The sequence below is a fragment of the Aspergillus flavus genome, chromosome 2 (assembly GCF_009017415.1).
Source record: "Aspergillus flavus chromosome 2, complete sequence".
Classification (NCBI taxonomy): Eukaryota; Fungi; Ascomycota; class Eurotiomycetes; order Eurotiales; family Aspergillaceae; genus Aspergillus; species Aspergillus flavus.
Window position 1 is genome coordinate 2,912,936 of NC_092409.1, and position 25,725 is coordinate 2,938,660.

The 25,725-nt window shown below is 47.3% G+C and overlaps 10 protein-coding genes across 10 annotated transcripts; 6 read left to right on the forward strand and 4 right to left on the reverse strand.

Moving 5' to 3' along the window:
- Window positions 1–335: 335 nt before the first annotated feature.
- On the forward strand, window positions 336–911 carry F9C07_2909 (putative pre-rRNA processing protein; the record flags this gene model as incomplete). The annotated part of the gene is made up of 1 exon (XM_041284712.1): window positions 336–911. One exon carries the CDS (start codon window positions 336–338, stop codon window positions 909–911), a length of 576 nt encoding a protein of 191 aa, XP_041142753.1.
- Window positions 912–1,295: 384 nt separating this feature from the next.
- F9C07_2908 (putative translation release factor eRF3) lies at window positions 1,296–3,521 on the reverse strand (the record flags this gene model as incomplete). The annotated part of the gene is made up of 2 exons (XM_041289674.1): window positions 1,296–1,355; window positions 1,413–3,521. The coding sequence occupies 2 exons, from the start codon at window positions 3,519–3,521 to the stop codon at window positions 1,296–1,298; spliced, it is 2,169 nt and encodes a 722-aa protein (XP_041142754.1).
- Window positions 3,522–4,084: 563 nt separating this feature from the next.
- Window positions 4,085–6,406, forward strand: F9C07_2225749 (RanGTP-binding protein; the record flags this gene model as incomplete). The annotated part of the gene is made up of 6 exons (XM_041289684.1): window positions 4,085–4,105; window positions 4,173–4,204; window positions 4,266–4,323; window positions 4,397–4,465; window positions 4,529–4,563; window positions 4,615–6,406. 6 exons carry the CDS (start codon window positions 4,085–4,087, stop codon window positions 6,404–6,406), a joined length of 2,007 nt encoding a protein of 668 aa, XP_041142755.1.
- A 197-nt stretch (window positions 6,407–6,603) lies between these two features.
- On the reverse strand, window positions 6,604–8,254 carry F9C07_1240274 (BSD domain protein). The gene is made up of 2 exons (XM_041289675.2): window positions 7,179–8,254; window positions 6,604–7,103 (listed from the first exon to the last, which is right to left on the reverse strand). Exons 1-2 carry the CDS (start codon window positions 8,095–8,097, stop codon window positions 6,802–6,804), a joined length of 1,221 nt encoding a protein of 406 aa, XP_041142756.2. The 5' UTR covers window positions 8,098–8,254; the 3' UTR covers window positions 6,604–6,801.
- Window positions 8,255–8,404: 150 nt separating this feature from the next.
- Window positions 8,405–10,339, reverse strand: F9C07_2906 (uncharacterized protein; the record flags this gene model as incomplete). The annotated part of the gene is made up of 1 exon (XM_071511031.1): window positions 8,405–10,339. One exon carries the CDS (start codon window positions 10,337–10,339, stop codon window positions 8,405–8,407), a length of 1,935 nt encoding a protein of 644 aa, XP_071363782.1.
- Window positions 10,340–10,710: 371 nt separating this feature from the next.
- On the reverse strand, window positions 10,711–14,122 carry F9C07_2277468 (putative DNA repair protein Rad4; the record flags this gene model as incomplete). The annotated part of the gene is made up of 4 exons (XM_041284716.2): window positions 13,190–14,122; window positions 12,930–13,133; window positions 12,522–12,876; window positions 10,711–12,470 (listed from the first exon to the last, which is right to left on the reverse strand). The coding sequence occupies exons 1-4, from the start codon at window positions 13,748–13,750 to the stop codon at window positions 10,711–10,713; spliced, it is 2,880 nt and encodes a 959-aa protein (XP_041142757.1). The 5' UTR covers window positions 13,751–14,122.
- A 512-nt stretch (window positions 14,123–14,634) lies between these two features.
- On the forward strand, window positions 14,635–15,864 carry F9C07_2054903 (dehydrogenase E1 component-domain-containing protein; the record flags this gene model as incomplete). The annotated part of the gene is made up of 3 exons (XM_071508578.1): window positions 14,635–14,789; window positions 14,852–15,306; window positions 15,359–15,864. 3 exons carry the CDS (start codon window positions 14,635–14,637, stop codon window positions 15,862–15,864), a joined length of 1,116 nt encoding a protein of 371 aa, XP_071363783.1.
- Window positions 15,865–16,381: 517 nt separating this feature from the next.
- On the forward strand, window positions 16,382–17,027 carry F9C07_2903 (putative cell wall biogenesis protein; the record flags this gene model as incomplete). The annotated part of the gene is made up of 4 exons (XM_041289664.1): window positions 16,382–16,441; window positions 16,545–16,650; window positions 16,795–16,897; window positions 16,964–17,027. The coding sequence occupies 4 exons, from the start codon at window positions 16,382–16,384 to the stop codon at window positions 17,025–17,027; spliced, it is 333 nt and encodes a 110-aa protein (XP_041142759.1).
- Window positions 17,028–22,720: 5,693 nt separating this feature from the next.
- F9C07_2902 (uncharacterized protein) lies at window positions 22,721–22,903 on the forward strand (the record flags this gene model as incomplete). Its single annotated transcript, XM_071511030.1, is given in 2 exon segments — window positions 22,721–22,825; window positions 22,841–22,903. The coding sequence occupies 2 exon segments, from the start codon at window positions 22,721–22,723 to the stop codon at window positions 22,901–22,903; spliced, it is 168 nt and encodes a 55-aa protein (XP_071363784.1).
- A 1,157-nt stretch (window positions 22,904–24,060) lies between these two features.
- Window positions 24,061–25,181, forward strand: F9C07_2901 (putative TAM domain methyltransferase; the record flags this gene model as incomplete). The annotated part of the gene is made up of 3 exons (XM_041284714.2): window positions 24,061–24,196; window positions 24,256–24,417; window positions 24,484–25,181. 3 exons carry the CDS (start codon window positions 24,061–24,063, stop codon window positions 25,179–25,181), a joined length of 996 nt encoding a protein of 331 aa, XP_041142760.2.
- Window positions 25,182–25,725: the final 544 nt, after the last annotated feature.

Here is a 25,725-nt window from a genome sequence, read left to right on the forward strand (position 1 = left end):
TCACATGACCAGGCTCCGCTTATCGTATCTAATCTCTCAGTGATATAGAAAAATTCAAAAATTTATATCAACACCCCAAAACCTCCATTGCTTATCCCACAGGGCGATACACAACCCCACAAGCCCTCAGTCCACCGATACCACCGCAGCGAATATACCCAAGCAATCAGAAACGCAAACCAACGCACCGCGCACCAGCAAGCCCCAAGAAACATATCAAACCCCACCATACAAAACCGCAACCAACAAAAAACCACCACCCCCACCAAGAAACCAAATTCTCTCCAACACCCCTTCAATAAACCAAGACAGGCAAACCTTCACAAAGCGCCAAAATGTCTCAACAACTTCCTCAAGAAAACCAGCCGAACTCCGCTTCTTCCTACCTCGACCTCGGTATTACGCTCGCAATCCACAACTGGCCCGCACTCACTCTAGCCGTGCAGTCGAACTGGGGCGGCCCAACATCATCTGATAAGCGCGATTGGCTCTGCGGTGCGATCTCCGATATGCTGAATGATCGACCCGAGACGGATGCAGAGGATCTTGAGGATGTGTTGATCCAGGTTATGAATGATGAGTTTGATGTGGTGATTGACGATGAGAGTGCGGTGCCTGTTGCGGCGGAGATTATGGAGGTGAGGGGGTTGGTGGCGAAGGGCGATTTCGGTCCTATCAAGCAGATGTGGGAGAACTACCAGACGAAGAGTCAGCAGAAGGCTAGTAATGTTGCGGCGGCTTTCAAAAGGGGTGAGGATGAGGACCAGGATTCCGATGAGGATGATGAGGAGGATGAGGAGGACGTTGATATGGAGGAGGCTCCTGCTTTGGTTAGGGCTCCGAAGGAGAAGGTTGAACCTGAGGTGGATGAGGATGGGTTCACTAAGGTTGTTGGAAAGAAGAAGCGGTGACTTCTTCTTCTTCCCTTCTCTTTTCTTCATTATGTGTTTGGTTGCTATGAGCTGTTTAGATATAGATACTCTCTGCGTGTATGGGTATTGCTTCATGATTTAATGCGTTGATGGATATACGTGGATATCTACATTTTAATGTAAACCGGCGTGAAACGTCCAAGCAGATTTTTTTACCATTCCAGCGAAGAAACAGCATGGAAAACAATCTATAAGAAAGAAAAAGTTCATCATCATCAACCGAGGGAGAAGTCTATGGATCTTCTCATCCACCTTCTGCCCACCCATACCTCCCTGACCGTAGTCGGCTCAATTGCAGCCGTAACCCACTAACGGTTAAGAAGACTAAGATAGAAGCCGCCAGGATTTCGTGATTAAGCGTGCTTAGTTGTCCTCGTCACTCTTGATGAGCTTGGTGATCATACCAATGGCAATGGTTTGTCCCTGTGGAGTTTCAATCAGTTAGCTTATTATTAAACGATATAAGACATAGCTGCTTACCTGATCACGCAGGGTGAACCGTCCCATTTGGTTGTAGTCCTCGAAACGCTCGACACAGACGGCACCAGCAGTGCTAGTGACATCGAGACGGGCGATGATTGTCTGACCCTTACTGGCGAAGGGAGGCGGGCGCTTGCTCCTACGGCCTGTACCAGGCTCGCACTTGTGCAGCAGGGAGGTAAATGTAACCTCTTCAACGGCCGAGTGAACGTGCATAACACAGTTGTAACCGGCAGTGAGAATGCTCTTCAGATCGAGAATCCTAATCTTGGCCTCAAAGCTTGACACACAGTTCACCAGACGCTTCGGGGAGCAAAGCACAAAACCGGGAAGGAGATCTTCTTCTTCCACACCGCGGAGACGCATGCGGACTTGGTCACCGCAAGTGCCAGTCGGGATCTCATCCTCAGTCTCTCCATAGAGAGCTGTGATTTCAACCTTGGTGCGGTTGGGCATAATGATGCAATTAGCGTTCTTCTTGATCACACCGGACTCAACACGGCCTTCGACCATGGTACCCATGTCTCGATACTTCGCGGTAATGGGCATCATGAAAGGCGCATTGATCTTACGCTCAGGCAGCTTCATGTTGGACAGGTACTCCAAAAGAGAGGGGCCATCGTACCAAGGTGCAAGGTCCTTAGAAACACGATCCTTGATACCGTATGTCTTTTGAGCGGAGATAGGCATGAAGGTAAGATCATCCTTCTTGTAGCCGAGGTTCTCCAAAAACTTCGAGACCTTGACCGTGCACTCCTTGTAACGGGCATGGCTCCATTCCACAGTAGGGTCGTCCATCTTGTTGACAGCAACGACCAGCTTCTGAACACCTGTATTTCTCGCCAGCAAAGCGTGTTCACGGGTCTGGCCGCCCTTTTCGAATCCAGTTTCGTATTCACCCTTTCGTGCGGAGATGACCAGAACACCAACATCAGCCTGTGAAGCACCACCAATCATGTGGTGAACGTATGCTTTGTGACCAGGGGCATCCAAAATGGAGAAGTGTCTCTCGATAGGTCCGTCGGGAGACTGCACATCAAGCTTGAAGTGAGCACGGCCAACCTCGACCGTCTTCCCCTTGGCTCGCTCTTCGTTCGTCAAATCCAAAGCCCAAGAAAGATACCAAGTCTCACGACCGGCCTCCTTGGCATCTCTCTTATACTTATCCAAAGTTCGCTCGTCCACCATGCCAGTGACGTACAGGATGGATCCACCCAGGGTGGACTTTCCGGCATCAACGTGTCCGATGAACACGATGTTCACATGCTCCTTCTTCTCACCATAAATTTCCTTCAGTGTAGCTTCGTCAACGTCGGCCTGTTGCTCCTTGGCGACGGCATCTGCGGCACGGGCAGCCTTAGCAACTTCGGCTCGGGAAGGGCTGGATCTTCCGGGGCTAGAGCGACCGGACGCAGGAGCAGGAGATGATTTGCCGCTGGCGGCAGCCTTCTGTTCTGCCTTCTTCTCCGTCTTCTCAATAGCCTTCGTAGCTGTCACCTTGGCGGCTGCCTGAGCAGCATCGGGTCCCTTGGAGTCTCCAGGAGTCGCAGATCCCGAAGATGGTGCATTCGAGGCAGGAGCAGGAGAGGGGGTACCGATCGAAAGGACCTTGGTCTTAGGGGCAGCAGGAGAGTCGCTAGCGCCACCGATAGACAGAACTTTAGCTTTGGGAGCGGCGACGGCGGCAGGTTTGGGCGCCGATTGGGCAGGCTGGGATTCAGCAGCCTTGGGCTGCTGCGTAGCTTGGGGTTGCTGTTGAGCAGGTTGTTGCTGTTGCTGTGGTTGCTGGTAGCCGCCGTATTGCTGGTTGTATGGTTGGTTGTAGCCACCAGGTTGCTGAGCATACGCTCCATACTGACCATAGGCCTGCTGCTGACCATATGGGTAACCGCCATAGGCTTGCTGGCCATACTGGCCGTATTGCTGGAAGCCACCATACCCTTGGAAAGACTGACCGGGCACGAAAGAAGCGGCTCCTGGTTGGAAAGAGGCAACTCCTGGACGGAAAGAGGGAGCTTGGGGCTGTGGCCGGTTCTGTGCGTTCAGGTTGACGCCCTCAGTCTGCTGAGAGAGTTCATCCTCCCAGGACTCCGGAGTTTGGCCGGCCATGTTTGAAATTGAGGAACAAAAACAAGGCGAACAGACCAAACACGTCTCTATTGAAGAGCAAAAAAGGGCAAGTCTGGAGGTGGATCTAAAAGTTGACGAACGAAGAGTAGTTTAGATAGTGAGGGGCCTTTGGAAAGCGTCGATTTTGCAGGCGCTGACTCAGCCATAAAACGGGCTGTTTTCCCCGCCTTCGCCCAATCAGGGGACTTTTGCATTGTTTGCTTGGAGGGATGGTAGACGCTGGGCAACGATGTATACTCACTATACACTGGCCATTTTCGCTATGATATTGTATATTACTCAGTAGCGTCCCATTCTGGAGGAACCGTCAAGAGTGTAGATTTCCATGGTCTACATTTCGCGCATGGTCTTCCCTGACGAGCATCAGCCACAAACAATCTTTGTTATCGATAAGCAACGCAAACCCCTCGGGCGTTGTCCGCCACATACAATACATTTTTATATTGGCAATCAATCTGAGATTGGGTTGCCAAACGGATTCAAAAAGACGTAAAGGAAATTTCGATTGAAGCTACGGCGCCATATGGCCTTGCGGTTGCAATATGGATACGTTCTTGACCAGAGTATGCTCTTATGACTTTTGACATCTGACTTGGTGTGCGATGCCCGAAACTGATACATCTTTGGTAGCTCACTCATCAGGCTATGAACTATGCCATTCGGTATGTGCACTGTCTTCTGACGGCATCATATGTCTTATAGACTAATCTATCTAATATTTAGCTCCGGAATCGCTATAACGGCTAAATATGCCATTCGTCAGTCGTCGCGACTGCTTAAAGTAAGTGATCTTTGGTCATCCTGGTCGCTAGCTAAGTGTTGAAGTATTTAGACTAACTGACTTCCGATGGTAGAATGTTGAGAATGCCGAAGAACGCGAAGAGCTGCTTGTACTACAACAGCGGCTAGAAAGCAAGATTCAGGTAAAGCACTCTGGATGTATGAACTCGGCTTATTTCCAACACATTTGCTGATGCGAAGGACAGGTTATTTCACCTGCTATTGACATGATTGAGCTAATGTAGGGAACCTGGAATTGACTAAATTTGGATGACGTTCTGACTCTGCCTAGTGCCGCACGAGGAAACACATCTCTTGAGTCCGCAGTTTCTCTCACAAAATCTTTACGGTGGGATATTCAGGCCTTGGGCCAGCGATTGGCGAATGCTGCTGCGTCCGAAGAAATAGCTCGAAAGGGGGGACAGTCCTCAATAAGTCGCTCTCAAATTGATGACGAGATCAAGTCCATCATAAAGGACATCAGGAGGCTTTTAGTGCGAATCGAGGATGCAGTGCCGCTTATGAACCTTGCCATCACTACCTCCGGCGCCAAATTATCAACTAACCTCCCAGCGACCATATCACCATCCCGGCTGCTGCAGGCCAGTACATTTCTTACCGCAGGCGACACCCAGTACTCAATGTCCCCGTCACAAGCGGTCCAGATAGGCCCTACTTTTACTCTATCAATGTACATGCTTTTCGCCAGTCATCTCCGGTCCCACGATGACGAAGGCATTCGTGAAACGACGTGGAAGGAGGTCATGCATAAAGCACGTTTGAAGCTTCGACGTGTGCCGATGGACCTTGCTGTCAATTCCCAAACACAGCTACCGCGCACGCAAATCGCTGCTGAAGCAAGGGTAGATGAGTATGCTTACCAACTCCTAATTATAGAGGATTTAGATGATGGAAGAGTCCATACTTTTGAAGAAGATGAGCCTCAACCTCAGACTTTTGAAGGTGTCGTTTCCGCTGGCCTGCGCGAGATTCTTCCGATACACCAGATCTCGAAGATCTTCTATGCCGATACTGGTAAAATTTTGAATATCAGCCCCGATGGCGAGGTTAACAATCCGGTAATACTCCTGAAGAGAGATATCAATGCTATACCTCCACGGCGCATGGTGGAAAGGGAGGAAGCATTCGATTATTCAAACGAGGACTCGGATCAAGACGAGGAGGAAGTAGATGAGGTTCAGGCACAGCTGGACGCCCAGTTAAATGGGGCGGGCGCTCCGTCCACTTACCCCAACTTTCATGAGAGCTCAATACCGGAAGAATGGCGCCTTCCCAAAGACCTTGACCCTGAGTGGATCGCGTTTGAGGTTTATAATGAAGATGACGAATCAGACTCAGAATCCGATGACGAGAACCTCAGACCCTCAGCTAAGGGGGATTCCATAGATCCAGAGCTGATGGCGAAACTCTCCCTTGATTCAGATGCAACACCATCCCGACAAGGAGCCTTGGGAGAGTCGCCTTCTCAACATATGGCTACAACTACAGTCACAAACCCTCATTTCAATAATATTCGTACTTCTCTGTCCCTCCTAGAGACGCTCCTCCGCCTCACGTCACTGCAACAATTTCAGCAGCAGTCCCATTTATCCATTAGCGATGAACTCCTGAACTTCTTCTTGGAGGAGTCTTCAACTACTGGAGCTGGTGGGGACGAGCAACATCGCCAGCGTCTTCGTGCTGATGCACGCCGCAGAGTCGGATGGGATCCCTACGATGAAAGTCCTATGAAGAGACGAGGTGAAGATTATCAGTATGGCTGGGTCCCTGAAGGCACACCATCAGCATACCCGCGTGAAAGCAGCGAATTTCCCTATTCTCCTAGCGACAGGCTCCGAGGCTTCCAGCTACGTTCCCGAGAGAATACACCGGAAACACCTCCGCGATCTCGCCGTAATACCCCCAGACAACCCGACATGAGACAGCACAGTACCCTACGCAGCACGCCTGCTTATATGGATAAGGGCTCACGGAAAAACTCTCCGCTTCCTAATCGGTCTACATCTGCATCTGGTGATGATTCGGAGCGTGCTGGACATGAATCAAGCGAGGAAAAACCATGAAGTTCACTATGGGAGGCGAGTTGAGGCTAAATATTACTGTAAATATACTGACCACGACACAGCGACGGACTAGTAATATCATCGGACCATTTGAAAGAGCTACTAGCGTCCGAGATGTAGAATTTTAAAGCAACGTATACTGCGCATATATCCAGAATAATCAACATACACAATACGGGACACTTTATATTGATATCACGTAAATCGCTGAACGCAAGAAAATAGAGAGGATCCTGCAACGCCAACTAAGTAGATAGAAAGAAGCAACAACCCTAACTCCTTGTACCCTCGTTACCAAGTGGTAATCGGACCAGCCAGTGGTCAAGTAATTGGTCAAGTTGTGACTATTAAAGGTACTCCCATTTTATTGACCAGTTCGTATTTCATTCCATTTATTACTCCCAGTCATCATCGCTGTCGTCATCCTTTGCTTTCTCCTTGGGGCTTGCAGGAGCTCGGCTGGTGGCACCACTGACCAAATCATAGCTGGATTCACTGTCAGGTTGAGATTGCTGGTCGTTAGACTTGCGAGGTTCATTGGGTTTCAATGCTTTGATATCGGGAGCAGCGGTGGCAGAGCCCTGGGCGACGTTGGCCTTGTTGGTGTCAACTTTAGCTTGAGGAGTAGACGGCGAATCAGTATCATCATCGGAGTCATCATCCCAGCCAACCTCCTCCTCGTCGCTAACATTGGCGCCTGTATGCTACAGTCAGATATCTCCTTTATAGAACGGATAGTGCAACAGAATCTAACAAGCAGCAGGAGACTTACCCTTAAGAAGCTCCTTGCGCTTCTGCTCTTCAGTCTCAATGACGAGTCGGAGGAAATAGTAACGACACCAGAAGCTTGCATAATCAACCTGCTCAGGCACCAGCTTCTCCATGGCAGACCGCAACTCAGGGTACTTCTCAAGATCGGCAGCGATTTCAGTGGTCTTATTGTCCACATTGAACTTCTCCTTGAACGAAGGCCACTCATCGCTCACCGGGTCCTTAGTGAAGCTCTCCATATTGGAATGAATAACATGCAACTGAGCCTCGAACCGAGTAGCATGGATAACCCTCTTGCCCTCCGCATCCTTACTCTCAAAAAGGAGCTTGCTGGAATCCGACTCCGGAGGAACAATGCTAACCGCATCGCGCAACTTCTGCCCAATATTCATTCCAAACCGCATAATAGCCTCGTCAGCAGCTTCCTCTGCCTTCTCAATTTCCTTCAACCGTCTAGCAGCTTCCGCCTTAAACCTCGACAGGAAGCCCTCTCCGACGCTCGACTCCCCCTGAGCATCCACCGATCGAGACGCCTCCGGCGTAGCAGCTGTCTCTCCCTCAGCCGCCTTATCCGTGGCACCGGCATTAAACGCCGTGCTCAGAGACAGACCCCGCGTGCGCCCCACGATACTCTGCTTCAAGTCCGAGAAGCCCTTGGCGGCTTCCTCGCTGGCCGCGGCATACTCCTGCTTCGCACCTTCGTAGTAAGTCTCTCCCTGTTTGCGAACGTTGTCCCACAGGCCGCCAATGCGCATGCCCCATGGGCTCGCGGAGAAGGCGCGGAAGGTTTCCTGCAGCTCGGCGTTCAGGTCGACGTTTGACTGCTGCGGTGTTTTGTTCTCGTCTTGCGAGGTTCCCTCCTTCTTGGTGTCGTTGGAGGAGAGGATCTCCTCTTGGATGTGGTCGTATGCTATATCCATGGCTTTTGTTGTTTTGTGTATGTGCGCGACGTAATATGAAAGCCTCGAGTCCGGCTGAGTGCTTGATTGCGGAGCTGCGGAGGGGAGCGCCAACTTCTGGGTCAGTGTGATTGATCCGTTCCCGGGGTGATAGACGGGCCGACGCCCCGCTGTCCGTTAGTTTGACGGATCTACTTGTTAATGCATGCGAATATGTATACTTGTGGAAAAGGAGATGAATTATTTATTTTTCATTCATTAGGGTTCATTACTTATTTGCTATTTATTGTTCATAGTATGTGGTTTATACCGCCTCGTTACATGGCTGTTAGATATCTGAGTAAGGCTCTCCGATACTATCCTGACTGCCCAACATAAATGCCGGCAATGGTATACTTTCCATAACACTCGATGTCAGAAGATCGCTCCTTGATAGAATACCTCGTGGCTGAGAGCTTCTGTCAGTATCGGCTTTCCTTTGAAATCTATCTGCAGGTTGCGAAGACTCCACCTGCACGACAGATTCTCGAGCAATATGTCCACGTCGAATAGCGTCTTTTGGATTAACTCCGCTTTCACAACGTACAATAGGTGATGATTCGGGAACAATCTCTGTCGAAGCTTTGTCTTGGTCTTGGGTTTGAGATTGGGTCTGCGTTTGAGTATAAAGGAGTCGTTGTGGTGTTGACGGCGGTTCTGAGACAGTAGCCGACTCTTGCTGATAGTCCGGGAAGAGCTCCGCCATTTTCTGAGTATTAAGTACGGGTATTGGCTCGAGTGGAAACTGTGTAGCTTGCTGCGGTCTCCGGTAGTATACTGATGCATCAGATGGCAGATTGGTCTCTGATTGTAGAGGACCGGATTCAACATCTAGCCCGGATGGAGGAATTGGTGGAAGTTCTTGGGAATCTTCGTTTGGCAGCTCATTATCATCTTCGTAAGTATGGAAATGGTTGTCAGACCTTCTTTCGGGAGGTGAGCCAGGTATATTGAAATCGTTGTCTTGAAAGTCACCAGTGTCGGTCTCAGCGTCTGTTTCATATACGACAGTCCTCTGCGTAGTCTTGGGGTTTTCATCAAGTTCCTGATGTGTATCAATTCCCTCTTTTGGAACTGTTGTCCCTTTCGTAGAGTAGGACTGGGTAGAGCTTGCATTGGTCTCTAAGCTTTCTTTTGAGGTGAGCTTGACTGTAGGCGGAGGGTGGGGTATCATAGATGGCGGCGTTGAATCATGGGATAATGTTTCTTCCGGACTCTTAAGGGCACCCTCTACTTGCTCGTAGCCAGGTGATTCTTCTTTGATGCGTTTAATGGTTGGGGTTGGGGATTCCCGTTTAAGGGGAGAACGAGTTGCACTGCGGAACTGCGATGATGTGATGATCGCGAGTCCGGGGCTCTCTGGAGATTGAGAGGAGGGTATTTCCGATCGCCTAGGCTTCCGCGGTGTGACTGGACCTGCAAATGGTTCAGCCGGTTTGGGGTGTCCAGCCGATTCCGCTTCTCCACTTGATCGCGACTCGTCATTCAGTTTCCGTCTCTTGGATTCACTTGAAGTGGAATAGGTATCAACCGGATTGGGAGCCGTATCTCCAGCGTTCGGAGGTTGCAAATCATGAGAGTTTCGTTCATGCTTTTGAGGAGTGGTATATGTGTACTCCAACTTGACATCCTCATCAGGCTCGATCTTCAAGTACCGTCTAACATAGTCCATCTGTGTCAATGTCTTATCTTTCTGTTGCTTGTCCTTGCCCTTCTTGTTACCCTTGACGCCGTCACCACTTTTTCTCAGACCCCGTTTTGAAGGGCCATCGCCTCGACTAACCGCCTTAGACTGCTTAGACCCGACACTATTCGTATCCTGGTCGAATCTGACGCCGCGGGCTCGCGGGACTCGTGAATTTGAAGGTGGTCGATAATCGGCATCATTTCCAGACTCATCTGCTATCTCAATGACCTCCTTACGTTTCCTGGTACCATGTTTAGGTGCCTCGGCGATGTAATCGAGATCATCGTCGTCATCTGACTGATGCTGCGATACCTGCGTTACGAAGTCGATCTGCGTGAGTGTCGGCTGGTCTCGGGCACCGGCAAATGAAGACCTCTTCCATGACCTTGATGTAGAAGATGAAGAAGCGGGTGTTCCGATCCTCTTCTTTGTAGTTAATGACCCTCTCAAGCTGTCACCTGGAGGAAGCTTATCCGGGGTTTGAAACTGTTCCTGGTTGGTCTGCGCGTTCGTCCCACTTGTATCACCTCGTCTCATCGCAAATCAAGTAGTGGAGATATAGTAAAAAGTTGTAAGGAGCCATAGGATTTATTGCTGGTTATTGAATGGAGAACGTTTGGTGGCGTTGTCTTAGCTAACTCTGCTTATTGATTGTGTCGACTGGGGTAACGCGACGACGCGTCGCTAGACCATAAACGGGTGGTCTGTGCACAGAAGGCCATTTAACTCGGATAGGACTGTTGACGGCCTGAACCTTAAGGCAAACAGCGTCCATGTTGCATTCGTATGATGCTTACAAGTACCTGCGCAACGTATTGGGTATCTTGTGCTACTGTAGTGTATTTAATGTTTTTTAATGATAATCTGATCTAAAGGTAGGTTATACACAGTACGAGAACCCGAACTCGTTAATCAGACATGAGCCACTCTGGAATGGCATCTTCATCTTCTGGATCATGCGATAACAAGGACCCTTCATCGTTACTATTCGACTCTTCGTCTGAAGTCACTGGAGATTCAATACGTGACTGCGTTGCTGAAAGAGGCTGCGAAACGACCTTGACACTCCCAGAGGGCGTGTCCGCTGCTGTAGATGACTCAACCAAGATAGGAGTGTCTGACGGAACCCCTTCGGGAATCTTTCGGTCTCCATCCCTATGTCCTTCTTTGTCCCTTGAGCCGGGCGCTGAAGCCTCGGGCAACATTGTGGCGCCTTGGTAGGGTGTTGTGCTTCTCGCAGTGTTCGTATCGTCGGACATGACGACAAGCGAGTAGAGAGACTGTTCTTCTCTATTTGTGTGAGAGGGGCCACTTGCCACTTCAAGAACTGATTCTTGGACAGTTTCCTGATGTCTCTCACCGTCGTTAGGAATGAATCGTCCGCCGAGAAGATCATCATCTTTGGGCGCAGCGGGGCTTTCAAAGTGGCGTTCTTGAGCGACGTACTGTGAACCAATAGTTTCCTGGTTTGGTTCAGGGATGAATCCACCACCGGTTTCTTCTGGACTGCCGTGGTCATTATTACTTGATGCAACGCTCTCTTCGTCATCAGCCTCTTCGCCTTCAACGGCATAGCTTTGGACTCTTTCTGCGATGCGAAGCTTGAGCAAGAAATGTTTCCAAAGCCGGAGCGATTCGGCCGATTTCTGCTCGAGCTCAGCCTGCAACTTTTGGTCTTCAAGACAACCTAGAACTTCTTTTAATGCCTCCTCATACTCCTTAGCAATGACAACACCCTGAATTACGGCTGTCCCATGGCGCCCTTTGAAATCAAAGCCCGTTACGGCATCTGCGTAGTCAATACCCAAGAGTTTAGCGGCGTGCCTAGCATCAGAATGCTTGATATGGACTCCTCCAGAGGGAACCATGCTCGGCACGTAGACATCAAGGTTTCCGAAAGCATTTTTTGGAACCTTCCCTTGAATGACTGATGGCGGTCTATATAGTTCGGTTTGGTGATAAGCGTATAAAGCTGTTTCGGTGTACTGTTCAGAGTCCCCCGCGTCTTCCTCAATAGCCATAACTTGATTCCTATGAGATTGAACACGCTTTAACGGCTGCTCACCAACCTTTATGTCCCGACCCAATCGAAACCACCTGTTCGCACTTCGCAAAGCATGGACATCGGAGCGGCGATAAACAGGTTCCAAGACTTGGTTTCTTGACCCTGATTTGCCAACGCTAACCTGTCCAACGACACGTTTCGGAAAGATGGCTTCATGACGGCGAAGATGCCGCCCGAGCGCATAGATCGGGTGATCTTTGAAATCTTGTAAATTCCGAGGCATAGGCTCCGCAGCAATTTTGGCCGTAAGCTCGCTTATTTCAACTTCATCACGGTCCTCGAGGAAAGGTTTCTCATAAAACCGCATAACCCGGCCCCACCATCTTTCCCCATTCTTGGTTGACTCTACGCGTAGTTTGCGTGTTTTGGCATTAAAGGCCTTTGAGTAGCGGCGCGTGACATCTCTTGCCGAAGCATCTTCCTCAAAGGCAATGACGTAACTCATACAGTTATACGGATCACTTGATGGCGGCTCAAATTTGAAAGATTTCGCAATCGACTTCGTCACCAATGGGTCAACAGGAACCCATTTCTGCATCGCTTCGTTGAAAGCCTCGACCCAGAATACAGGGAATGATGATTCTCGGATACTAGGGCGTGAGTCTTCAGATGTTAATACGGGTATCTGCATACTGTTTTTTTAGCAATACATACTGGCAACGAAGCTCTTCAGTTGAGTCGAGGGTTTAAATTGTGGCCGACCAAGTCTTCTGGTCCTTGACGGTGTTGGAGATGCTCCCCGTTTCGCCAAATCATCCGTAGAAGTATCAAGATCATCAGACGACATCACGATAACCTGCCGTCCCGGCTTAGTAGGAGTCATTTGTTTGGTTGTTCCAGTAAATGGCAATGGCTGTAATGAACAGACGAGCCTAGCTTCCACAGCTACGGAGCGTAGTAGGGCACAGAACAACTGGGCACCAAAATCACGAGAGCCTTGAAGTGTCTTGGCCTGTTTTTGAAAATCATCCTTCGATAAGAACATCTCTGCGTCTGACATGATATCTTCCTAGGACGACATTAGAAGCACAATCCTAATACTACAGAAGTTGACTACAATACCACTCTTTGTTTCAAGGCAAGAGAATCATCTGCCCAATGAGCTCGTTTCAAACCTGACTTTATAACTCTGAATCTCTTCAAGAATGCATCGCTGGCCTGATTAAGCCCATCAATGAACGTTGTCGACCTTGTATACTGTGGCTGTTCCTGTGATGGATTCAGAAGCGAGATCACGCGTTTTGTCAACATCTGTTTGAGAAACCCCTAAATTTTACATTAGTTGGAGGTGCGAGCAGGATTCTGCTGAAACAAAGGCGCACCTGAATCTCTTCGTCGTTGCACCAGAGGTTTCGTAACTGGGCATGGGATAAGAGACAAAGCAGATGGGCCTTGTGTACATGTAATCTCATCTCTCTCTCGGTTGCTGTAATTGGTTTCCGCCTTCTAATTACTTTCCGCTTCTGATCCTGATGAGGGTCAAGAGTGATCTGCATGGTCTCATTTTCTCCAGGAGCAGGTGCTGTTTGAATAGGAGCAGCAGGTGCTTGCAAGATGTCAACCTCTTCCCACTCCATTTCCGATTCGTCAGAGGAAGAAGAGTCATAAACAGTTTGTACTTGCAGGTTGACATTTTCTTGTTGCTTTGACGGATGCTGATCTTCTTGTTTTGTAGTCTGAGAAGGAGCAGGAGATGCCAGTGATTGCCCCTGTACCTTTCGCTTCTTTATTGGCCGATCATTCTCTAGGTTGCCGGGATCTCGAGCTTCGGCTTCTGCCAGCATCTCCCGGTATACTTCTGGGACCTCATCATCTTGCTCTCTTGACTGGCGACCGCCACGGGCTCCGTTCTTCTTGGAGCGGGCACGAGTCGTACGAGGCATACTTCCAGCAAGACCTATTCGCAACCATAAGGCTGAATTCTGGACTGATTAGATAAATAGTTATACGCGTCTCAACGCGTGGATGCGGCAAATTGGGAAGTGCGACAAGTGCCTTGGAGACTTCATCGCTATGCTGATTAGAGCGCAAGTAACGATAATTCTCAGCTCGGCGAATGAATAGGCATGAAATACAGCATTAGTTTATGCCTCTTTATTTACAAGCATAAAATTTGAGATCTTTTGGAACTGAAACCAGTTCCGGAATTGCTCAGGGCAACAATGCGTCATACCGGATCGACCGTTGATCCGTTCCGAATTGGCGTCACTTCCAAATCGGGTAATATTGATTTGAGTCCATCCATCAGAAGAGGTATGCCAGTGACTATAGGTCTTTCTATTGGAGGTGCTTGTAGACTGATTAGATGACCTTACTGGCAATAGGCAGCATAATAGTACCGGAACTCTATACTCCGTACATAGGCAATTAGCCTTACCCAAAGGGCGAAGCAATGCGACCTGATGAGTTAACTATTGCGTCACATACCGTTGATCTGAAGGTCCACTGGAAGTACTTGTTCAATCCACTACAGAGTGACAGCCGATTTTTATGAGTCCTACAGAATTAAATAGCTTAAGTTGGCACTTGAAGAACACCAAAAAGTTCCCTGGAATTTCCTTTAGATCCTTTGTGGTCGCATAGCAGCCAGTGGCACTACTGCTTAACCTAAACTATGCTTTCAAGATCCTTGAAAAGAGCTGGGCCAGTCCCTTGGGTGCGGCCAGTCCTTTCTTGTACCTGTCGGCGCTCTCTAGCACATGTCGCTAGTTTGGAAGACATACCTTCTGTAAGTGACAAATGCGTTATCCCTTCACTAGTATAAATAATGACACTCGACGTCTTTAAGGAAGATGATAAGCCATTTAGTGTTCCAATAGCAGAAGATAGCTTCGATACGTATCATTTAGACCCGCCTCCGTATTCAGTTGAAACCACCAAGAGGGAACTGAAACAGTTATACCATGATATGACAATGATAAGGTCAGCTTGATCTTTCTAGTTATTTTTCTTTTTTGAAGAGCTGTATCGTTGACTCTTCGCAGACGTATGGAGCTTGCCGCGGATGGGTTATACAAAGATAGGAAAATCCGTGGCTTTTGTCATTTATCAACTGGACAAGAAGCAGTCGCTGTCGGTATCGAGCATGCACTAACTAAACAGGACAAACTTATAACGGCATACCGTTCCCACGGGTTTACATTAATGCGCGGAGGGACCGTGAAGTCTATCATTGGCGAGTTGCTTGGACGAAGAGATGGCATTTCGTATGGCAAAGGCGGCTCTATGCACATGTTCTGCGAGAGCTTCTTTGGGGGGAATGGAATTGTCGGAGCCAGTGTGCCAGTAGGTGCTGGAATCGCATTCGCTCAACAATACAACGATGCGAATAATGTCACAATCGATCTCTACGGTGATGGGGCAGCCAATCAAGGCCAAGTTCACGAAGCTTTCAATATGGCTAAGCTGTGGAATCTACCTGTGATATTTGGCTGTGAGAGTAAGTTCATTATTTCGATGTGCGCTTACATTGTGTGCTAACGCACTTTAAGACAATAAATACGGCATGGGAACATCTGTTGAAAGAGCCTCTGCAATGACTGAGTACTACAAGCGTGGCCAGTATATCCCGGGGCTACGAATTAACGGAATGGATGTCCTTGCCGTCCTTTCCGCGGTCAGATACGGCAAGAATTTCATCCAAGCAGGAAATGGACCACTTGTCTATGAATACATGACATATCGATATGCGGGACACTCAATGTCAGATCCAGGGATTGCATATCGAAGCCGGGAAGAATTGAAAGATCAGCGTGCGAATGACCCGATCTCTAACTTTAAAGAGAGGTTGATTGAGTGGGGTGTATTCTCGGAGGAAGACGCCAAAGCAATCGATAAGAATGTGCGAAGCAAAGTCAACGATGAAGTGGCCGAGGCTGAAAAGATGCCCGAGCCCGATACGAAACTCGACATCTTGTTTGAGGATATATACGTTCGTGGTAGTGAACCGCAGCAACGACGAGGAAGGACCATCGATGAAACTTATTATCGGGGTTAGGCGAAGAATTTAGCATTTGATATGATCGATACCAAAGTTGATAAGAGATTAATGATACACAGTTCGAAAATATGAGGACAAGGTTGCTTGAGAATTGAAGTCTAGACAATCAAACAAATGTCAGTCATGAGATAGATCCAGTTTAAAGTAATCAAAAGTGGCACTAAGCCATGTTAATGAGCCACGGAACGAATGAGCCCAGAGCGTACAGCTCTGCATCGATATGGCTTGGGCGCCGCCCGTATGGCGTGGAACCCAACTGTAGGCACTGGTCGAGAAAACCTACACATAATCGAAACCATTAATCTCATTCGTTGTTTGTGAGAAACGCCGATGATCAACGTGGACGTCACTCTGTTAATATGAAAGGTGGCAAGTTATAATAAACCGCTTGAATACCAAGCGGGGTTTACGTAGTTTGAGGTATATCGATCTCCTTAACGCTTGAGAAGATCAACCATCCAGCACCCACCTTTGATACAAAATAGCATAAGTCACCAGAACAACAGCGACAAATATGGCGACAACTAATCTGACAACCCCTTCGACCTGTATTGCCGATTTCTCCTTGATTCCGGTAGGTATTATGTGCCCCAATTAGCGATCGCGGTGGAGGGAGGGCCATGAGATGACACGAAGACTTGTCTAATGAACACAACCAGCTGACACTCGCATGTTAGATCGGCTCGCAGAATGCATCATTCTCCAAGCAGATCGCAGAAATTCAAGAGCTGCTGCAGAAATCTGGCCTCAAATATCAGATGACTGCCACTGGCACGGCTGTTGGTAAGTTGCTTTCATTCAATTAGGAGGTTAATCAGAGCTTCGACGGGATGATATTCTCTTACGGAATTGTCGACTCAGGGTGGATCTGAGAGATATTAGTGTCGACAGATATGGTGAATTTGAGTCACTAATTGAATGATCTAGAGGGACCCTGGGATCAAGTCGCCCGAGTCATTGGATATGCCCATACTTTGATCCACGAAGAGGGTATACCAAGAATTCAGACAGATATCCGTATCACGACCAGGTGAGATGGCATTTGACAAGACATCTTTGATGTAATAACCGAATCTCTAACCTTGTATGCGCATAGGACGGATAAGGATCAACCGATGGAGGGCAGTTTGCAGTCCGTGGAGAGAATCTTGGCGACTTGAGAATGGATGAAGACAGCTGTGGTTGCAGAGTATCATCGAAATTGTGTCAGCATGCTTTCTTCAGGAAATTATTGTATGCAGAGAAACCACACTGGGGAATAATAGTAGGGAAAGGGGCGTGAATTGTATGTAATGTGATTAATATCTAGTTTTGACGCATTCATCGTTCTCTGGTTGATTTACTGTACTTTCAGAACTCGAGCTTCCGTCTTGCTCGAAAGGCTCAGGTACTGTACAACCCAACCATTCTTTTCTGGGCAGGTAATGAATGATCAATGCAGTTTTTGGAAGAACTTTTCGCCGCGGTATAAGAATCTGACACTTACTCCGGAGTAAGGCCACGTCTATAGATACCAGGTACTCGGTACCTTGTGTTACACCCAGATTGATTCGCGACCCGACCGAATGGTCCGGAAGCGATCCTTTTTAACTTTATATTATCGCGTTACCTGATTCCCAAGACGCGCTTGATTGGCCATTGTAACCTACAACAGCACTACGGTTAGCCGTATTTGTCAATTAAAAAGTTTTGATCTGAGGGGTAAACCCCAACACCTTGGGAGTGAATTCGCGTAACTACTGGAGGGTGGATATTAATAAGTAACATTTTGTAGTGTATATCACAGAAGTTTCAAAACTGGTCGACCATATGTATAGTACTAATGACAGGAAACCATTACAGCCTCAAGCACAGCAGAAAAGACACTAGATAAAACGCATGTGAGAGAGAAACGTACTAACAGCAGATCACAATGAGGTTAGAGTACTAGACCTGCCTCTAGTAATAGATGCAGGGATCTGTGTTCCTAACCTGCAAGTTAGACCTTGTTAAAGAGGGTGGATTAGAGAAAAGGAACTCCGTATCCGCGGGTTATTCCTTACTTTCACCCTTTTTACGTTCTAGATGCCCCAATATTACATGTACGCTATAGTCTTATCTGGAATTTCCATGACAAATTGGTGTTTCTTGGATTATTACGTGTAATTCAAGTAGCAGGCAACTTACTACTATCATTCATACCCCGTATCGAGGGACACTAATAAGGAATATCCCCTCATCCTGACGCCAAGTTGGCTCCAGTGCTAATATTACCACCTGTCAAAGGACGAACTAGACCCTCATCTGCATTATTGGCGTGCCGGAGTAATTTCCAGAGTTAAACGAGCAATGACTGAATTAGGTATCTCCACAACACCAGGCTATGCTACAGCAAAGATACACCAGAGTGGCTCCAAACCCCGATGGTCGTTACTACTGGCGTTAACTAAAAATGGGGTTAATCTGCGATGTAACATCTAATTTTTGCTTTTTGACGGAATCTTAGGTAGACATTCATGCAGCCGCGTCCTATCAACAAGTGCATATGCATCCCCGGCAAGGACAAAATTTGAGAAAACTCTAGGATCCATTGCACTTATGCATGGCCCTTGTAAGGTGAATAGGTGGAGGAGCTTCCGTGGAAATGTCTGGTGGATAGATTTCCCCTCCCACTGAAACTGCTGGATGTGCATATAGACCATGCCAATTGGGGGTTTGCGAGGAAGAATCCTTTCAGCTTGGGTGCCACTAACAATCCCTGCAGCGGCTTCTTTAGCTTCGCTTTGCCAGGTCACTACCTTGAATCCTCCAGACCCGGGGATTTGGTTATGGAAAAACAAGTCGTATGACATATTGTCGGCTGAAAGACGATCGGTTTAGTGGTGCTTCCTGAGAGAGATATCTTAGCTTCTGGACGTTTCTTACTTTTCTTGACAGGGCCGTGGATCCTCAACGTACTATTCCTGCATGTGGAGGCTGGACCGGGCATTCCGGTTTGTGAGTTGCTGACAGCCGGTCACCTAGTAACCTACGAGACGACAGTATTAACCACTAACCCTAAGTCCATTTCGGGTCGCGAGTATGCATGAGTTCCACTATCCATCACAGTAATCCAATGGCCATTTGGATGTTTTGTTCATGGGCGAAGATCCGGGCCTGTAGGTCTTGGCGATTCCCTTACTGCCTTTTCCTTACGAGGTAAAGAGTAAACTATCATAGCCCTGGGCTCGTGACCGGGTTCAAACTCAATAGTCAAGGTAGACGCCGACAGTTGGGCTTTTCGTCATGAAAATGTCACAGAGATCGGTGTGTAGTTTCTAAGTGACAGACAAAAATATAGCTCTTCCTTACAGAAGCAATACATTGAATCCAACTCGCAAGGACAAGCCTGTTTTTGTATGGGTGTATATACGTACGGAGTACGTGCGCATACACTTACAACGAAAACTTGGAAGTTCTCCTAAAGCATGTTACAGTGTTGTCTACTTAATGCAGTATAATACATCGCTTCTACAAGGGTAATCGCACCTTCGTACGTGCCTGACCCTGTGGTAGCCCGATGAAGCACATGCTGGAAGCCAAACAATGGCGCTCGACACGCATGAAATAAATGTATAGCCCGGCTCAGCTCATGCATACTTACGTGCCTAGGGATAATATGGAGACTCGAGATAGGCTTGTTACAGTTCCGCCTAATTTCCGGGCAGCTTGTCGGCCGCCTGATTTAAGGCCGGGGCGTTGTTCGTCTGATTGAAAGAAAAAAAAATTTCACCTGATTCTTTTCTCTCCCTACGATTTTCGCTCTGAATCTTGTCTCTCAACAATGTCAATATCCTAAAGGCGGTAATCCGAAAATTAAAGCCAACCAAAGGCTGCTCACGCTGGGAATAAAAGATGAAACTGCCTTGTGAACATTGGTAAGGCACGTAGATGGGACGGCACACGGTGGTACACAAGATGAGAGGGGAAAGATGGGATCAAACAGCCGTTGAGATGACTTGTCTCATCTACCAGCCGGTGAATATTCCCACCGTGCAGTAGCCAACATCACTATGCTTTACTGGGAACTAGTAACAGCACACTATGGACTAGTAGAGGAGTGATGAGCTGGAAAATCCCAACCTCCGAGAGGAATCACCAATGGACTGTTGACAGCACTTGTCTCCACCCCATTGCTCGGATAAGTTGCTTAGATTTGTCAGAGTTCAAGGCCTCTGGGCGGCGTCCACGACAGCCTTCTGCACCTTGGAAATCTAGCGCCCCTACGGAGGGGTGCTGCAGCCTTGATGCACGCTTTATCAGCCTTGCAATAGGTAAGATGCTTCCGAAAGTCTTGTATTTGACTCTTCGTCCCTACGGAGGGACTCCTGAGGTACCTAGTAGGTAACGATCTTCAGTAGCTGAGCAGGTGGCGTAGTCTATCTCATCGTTCTACTAAGACCAGGGCGTCCGAAGAATTCCCGAGGTCACCATGTCATTGAAAGTTGTGGCTTTCGTGCGAAAAAAAAAAATGATAATGTCATCACATTTTACCCTATATTCCTTACGCGTCACAATCGGTAAACGCCGATGCACTCGGGAATTTATATGGGGAAGATTATGGAGTACACGGTGCAATACTCGACACTACGTGCCGCGTCAAAAATGCTGCAAAATTATACCCAATATAAGAGCATGTCCTACGTGTATATAGAGTCACGGTAGTATGAGACTACATTCGATAGTGGTTTCCCTAACCGTACCTGGTTGTGCATTTACACTTCGTACATTTACAGAGAGTTGAATCGGAGGTGGTGAGCTCCGCATAGAGCCTGAGTACCACGAAACTTACTCTTAGCATATGTTTTGATTGCATACGTGTCCGCTGTTATAACAGCAAATATCAATAGAAGTTTTGCTTGGACTATAATTGCTACTACCAGCAAAATTATTGTTTACATCCTTACTCCGTACTCTGCAATAGATCCACAATCGCCGTATTCCGAATGGCGGCTAGTAGATCCCTGAGGCGTCGTATCTTCTACTATGCAGCATGTATATCTACCAATTGGCGACAGGAATTCTCCAAGAGGAACCAGTGGAAACATACAACCGAGGCCCTCCTATCGCATTCGCGAGCAGTGGAGGTCTACCGACTACCGAGTACTTAAAATTTTAGGGTACCATACCTTGAGCACAGTAGTAATTCACCAAACACTCCGTCTGCCGCAGGTGCAGCTATTTCAGCGCAATTGGTCATGGTAAATTCTCGGTTACCGCGAGGTAAAGTATGTTTTCTGTTTGTTTATCTACTCAGTCCTTCTCCTGAAATACTCTAGTTGATGCAGGAATAGGTAAGCCCCTCTGGCGACTTGCGTCGGACCAACATTCCTTATGTATGGTACGCCCGGGACTTTGAACCAGGGATACAATGTTCGTTTCGCGTGAATGCTCTTCTCGAACTTATCCCGAGCGGATGCTGCGGGCTTAATGGGCGGGGCAGCATTCTACAATATTTATCTTAGGACGCCTAGCTGAAGATAACCTGCGACTATCCACAGGCTTGATTCGTCGTCCTTTGCGAGGTTTTATAGCCTGCGATGAGGGATTAAAACAATGTCCTGTCTATATCATAGAGTTTACCCTGGAGAGAATATGGAAATGAATGTGTACCCCGTAGATTTTGAAGAATACTCTTCGGCGCGGGTTTTGCTCTGAGGTTTGGAAAAAGTGGATCGATAATACATACACGAGAATAATAATAATAATAATAATAATAATAATAATAATCACCAACATACTAGAAAGCAGCGGAACAATAATAATAGCCGATCTTCTGAAAAAGTTTCATTTCTCTACCAAATTACTAACGATGTCTTCTACTGAAACAGTATTTCAAATAGTGATAATAAAGGGGGGTCTCCCGGCGGAGAAGCTCTGAGAAACTTGGAGTTCAAGTGGGACAGAAGTGGAGGGTAATTCCGTCGGTGTGGGTGGGTCAGGGATCCGACAGCTTGGATAGCGGTAACTCTCCTTCACCTTTGTGTCACCACGGAGAAAATTAAAGTGAAAAAGAAAAGATGAGCCCGAGACTAGCACTAACTATTCTGGGTAGTTGGGAAGGGGGACTCGGGAATTGCTTCCTCGTCGACTTAGGCCATATTTGCTTTTTCTTTCTTTAAATTATCTATTAATTTGAATTCAGACGAGCCATAAAATCATTCGCGGTCATCTTGATAGGACAACGCCAAATACATGCATAGCGTCATCCAATGGCTCCAGTCGTCCTACGGAATAAGACGCGACCCATGGATGAGAAATTCCCAGCAGTGTGGTACCAACAGTCATTGGATCCCGGCTTCTGTTGAAGATCATTTCACTCTTACCTCTTTACGGTACTAGTGGTACTGCTCTCTTACCACTACCTGGCAGCTAGACACAGTACTTTGTTATTAGGTAGCAATGATAAGCGTGGCTTGGCCGGTGTGAAAGGACTTCTGGACCCTCTTCCCTACTACGGAGTAGGTCGTTTCTGCCTGACGTATCGAAGTTACAACTTACAAGCCACCGCTGATTTGTCCATGTCGTATTGTCCTCGGTTCTCGTCACTGGCTCTCCCGGCAGCTTGGGACGCCCGTGCTTTTTCCTCCTTAGTAGGTTCTTAGGAGGAGCCGGGACCAGCTGGCAGGGGTATAGTGGTTACACAAGGAACCGACTTAAAGGCAGAGCATTAGTTTGTGCTACACTGTATATCAAACTGTATGCTCTCTACGCATGGTCAGTGGACCTTTTGCCTTCTCGAGAAGGGGCTTACGAGATACCTCGTGATATTCTCATGTGTGTGTAATGTTGTACACAGACATTAGACGAACAAATTGATATATATCTTTAGATGATGGTTGTCGGCATCTTGCAGTTGAGTGAGTTGACCACCTACAGTAGTTCCCGTTCATCTGGACCGTACACTGCAGGAAAGAAAAGTTTCCGAAGAACAGCTCTAGTATGTTCTTTCTAGTTTAAGACTACTCTTTCAAATCCCAAAGCAGTGGATACTTTTCTCATTGATTTCTTGTTTTGATTTTTTTTTTTTTTTTTTTTTTTTTTTTTTTTTTTTGATTTTTTTTTCTCCCGCCGCCGCCCGAACCGTTCAAGATAATTTGACACATCCTGTATCGTATTTACGTATGGCGGATACGCTGTGCATCGACCTGATAACTCTATATGGTTTTTCTTCCCTCTTATTATTTTTAAATGAAAAAAAGATTTTTTTTTAATTTAATTTTCTAAACCTTGTGCCCCTTGTGAATTTTCTGGTTGAAAAATTCTTAATAGAAAGGACAAGAATTTATCCAATAATTATCGGCAACGTCGTCATCTTTTAAACGTCCCCTGAGCACATTACTATTACAAAGTGGTTTTCTTCGCTCATATCCTTTTAGGTTATGATTAACTCCGTCCTGCTAAAGTCAAACTTAATCCAGGCTGTCGGGTTCCAGGAAGAAGAAAAAAAAAAAAAAAAAAAAAAAAAAAAAGAAAGAAAAAAGAAAAAAAAAAAGGAAAAGGCAGCCGACCACTACTTTAGTTAGTTTAAGACTCCGTACGGTGTCCGGTTACCCTTCTAAATCAACGGATTCCCTAACCCACACGATCGGTTCCCCCCTGTCTAGACTAGCTGGGGAGGAATGGCATGAGCCTACCGAGTACCAGGCTACTTTAAGTATAATTCTGTTTCTAGTTCCGTGGCACCGAAAGTATCGAATTTCACGCTGTTTCATATGCGCCTTCTGCATTCCATATGGTGATAATTAACATAACTGGGATCGTCATTATTCCTCATCAATATCATTTCTATCACCAGTCTTCTTGTAAATATTGATCACCAATAAGCCGTCGAGTTTGGCTCCTATCTATTTGTCTTCTCCATTTACCTAATCCTTCCGGTTGTTTGATTTTGAAAACTATTAGCCACCCCACTCAAGGCCAACTTGCTAGCCCCAGAGCGCAGAGCCCATCAGTATGGGTGGAAGGCCGACTGTAAGCCTTTCCCTTTCTTAGTTTTCCCATAGTCCTTTGTTTCACTGCCAGTTGTTAAAGTAACAGCTGCTTTCCCATGAATCCAGCCCTTGTCGACTTTCTTCTTACCACTCAAGTGACACTAACCAACAATGTCTCAGGAATCCAGTCGTGACTAGTAAGTCTCTACTATCCGCCTCATGATGCTTGTCCAACTCAGCCATGGATAAAATAGGGTTGAGGTGCTTGAGAATTTTGGAACTAACAACTGAAAATAGCGACACTCAGTCATTGACGGCAAGTGTAACAGACTACCCCATTGAGAATGGCAGACGATACCATAAGTACCATGAAGGATGTATGTTGTCTCTTATTGGGCAACATGTTATTTCCGGGCTCTCTGACTGACATTTCTAGCGTATATATACCCGAACGATGAACAGGAACTGGATCGGTTGGACATGCAACACCACTTGATAAAAATGGTCAACGGTGGACGCCTGTTCTTTGCTCCACTAGAGCATCCCAAGCGAATCCTTGATATTGGCACCGGTTCTGGAATATGGCCCATCGAGATGGGTAAGTATTTCTTCCGTCTCTCCACGCCATTTTCGAGCAAGCCCTTACCATTTTCGTACTGCATAGCGCCCATCTTCCCAGAAGCCGAGATTATAGGCACCGATCTTTCACCCGTGCAACCAAACGAAGTTCCTGAAAACGTTCACTTTCTAGTGGATGATGCCACCGAAGATGAGTGGTTATGGGGCCCCGACCACTTTGACCTCATCCATACAGGACATATGTCAGGGTCGTTACCCTCATTTAAAGAACTCCTACGCAAGGCTTTGAATCACCTGAAGCCAGGAGGTTATATGGAATGCCATGAATTCGATCCGAAACCAAAGTGCGATGACGGCACGATGCCACCGGACGACCCCGAAAAATTCAGTGAGTTTGCTCTGCAAGACTGGTGTGATCTGAACGTTCGCTCCGGTCAGATCACAGATCCGCCACGGCAGTTCCGCGTAGCCCACCGAATTGCGCGTTGGATGAGAGAGGTTGGATTTGTGGATGTACAGGAACGCATCAAGAAAGTTCCGAACAACCCATGGCCTACCGACCCGCGCATGAAAGAAATAGGCAAATGGAATGAGACAAACTGGCTGGAAGCCCTTTCGGGATGGTCCTACAAACCTCTTACTGCCCTAGGCTGGTCGAAACCTGAAATTGAGGTGTTCCTGGTTGACGTCAGGAAAAGTATCCAGAACCGCGACGTTCACAGTTACTTGAACTTTTTTGTCGTAACAGGAAGAAAGCCATTGCCAGGGGAGCAAAAACCATAAAACATCGCCTCATCGCTTCTCCCACTTTACCTGTTCATCTACATTCCTGATTTCTTACTTTTCTCTCGATTTGCTGGCTTCATTGGCGTGCATTAGCATTAGATACCATTGACTGAAAAAAGTTTTGCATGGGAAGGCGTGCAGGGCTCTCTTCCTCTTTCTTCATTATTGCTTTTCTCCTCCACTTTGCTTTTCTCTTCAGTTCCTCTTTGGCTATTCCAATTTCCCTTCACTGCTAAATATACCTCATGTCTAAAAAGCATCCGAGCTGGGGACTGTCAATAAGCAGTAACTAGCTTGGGATTGGAAAGACATCTGCGTGAACCGATCTATATACAGTGTCATAAAGGCTATGCCTTATTTGCCGATACTTTGCAATATAAGACGACTAATTTTGTCGTTCTACTAGGAACATCCAAGGCTGCATTTATCTTAGATTCTATGTAAGGGCGCAGGAGCGTACCGCAGCCTGAGGTATGTAAATCGGACAATTGTGGTTGGTGCGGACCATAGCTTAGTCATCTGAATGGGGAACTTCGTGATC

Bases quoted from the DNA above. Each gene is read 5' to 3' on its own strand.
- F9C07_1240274 (XM_041289675.2), bottom strand. From the start codon at position 8,097: ATGGATATAGCATACGACCACATCCAAGAGGAGATCCTCTCCTCCAAC. The intron at 7,104-7,178 runs GTAAGTCTCCTG...TGTAGCATACAG, and splicing joins GCGCAAGGAGCTTCTTAAGG to GCGCCAATGTTAGCGACGAG.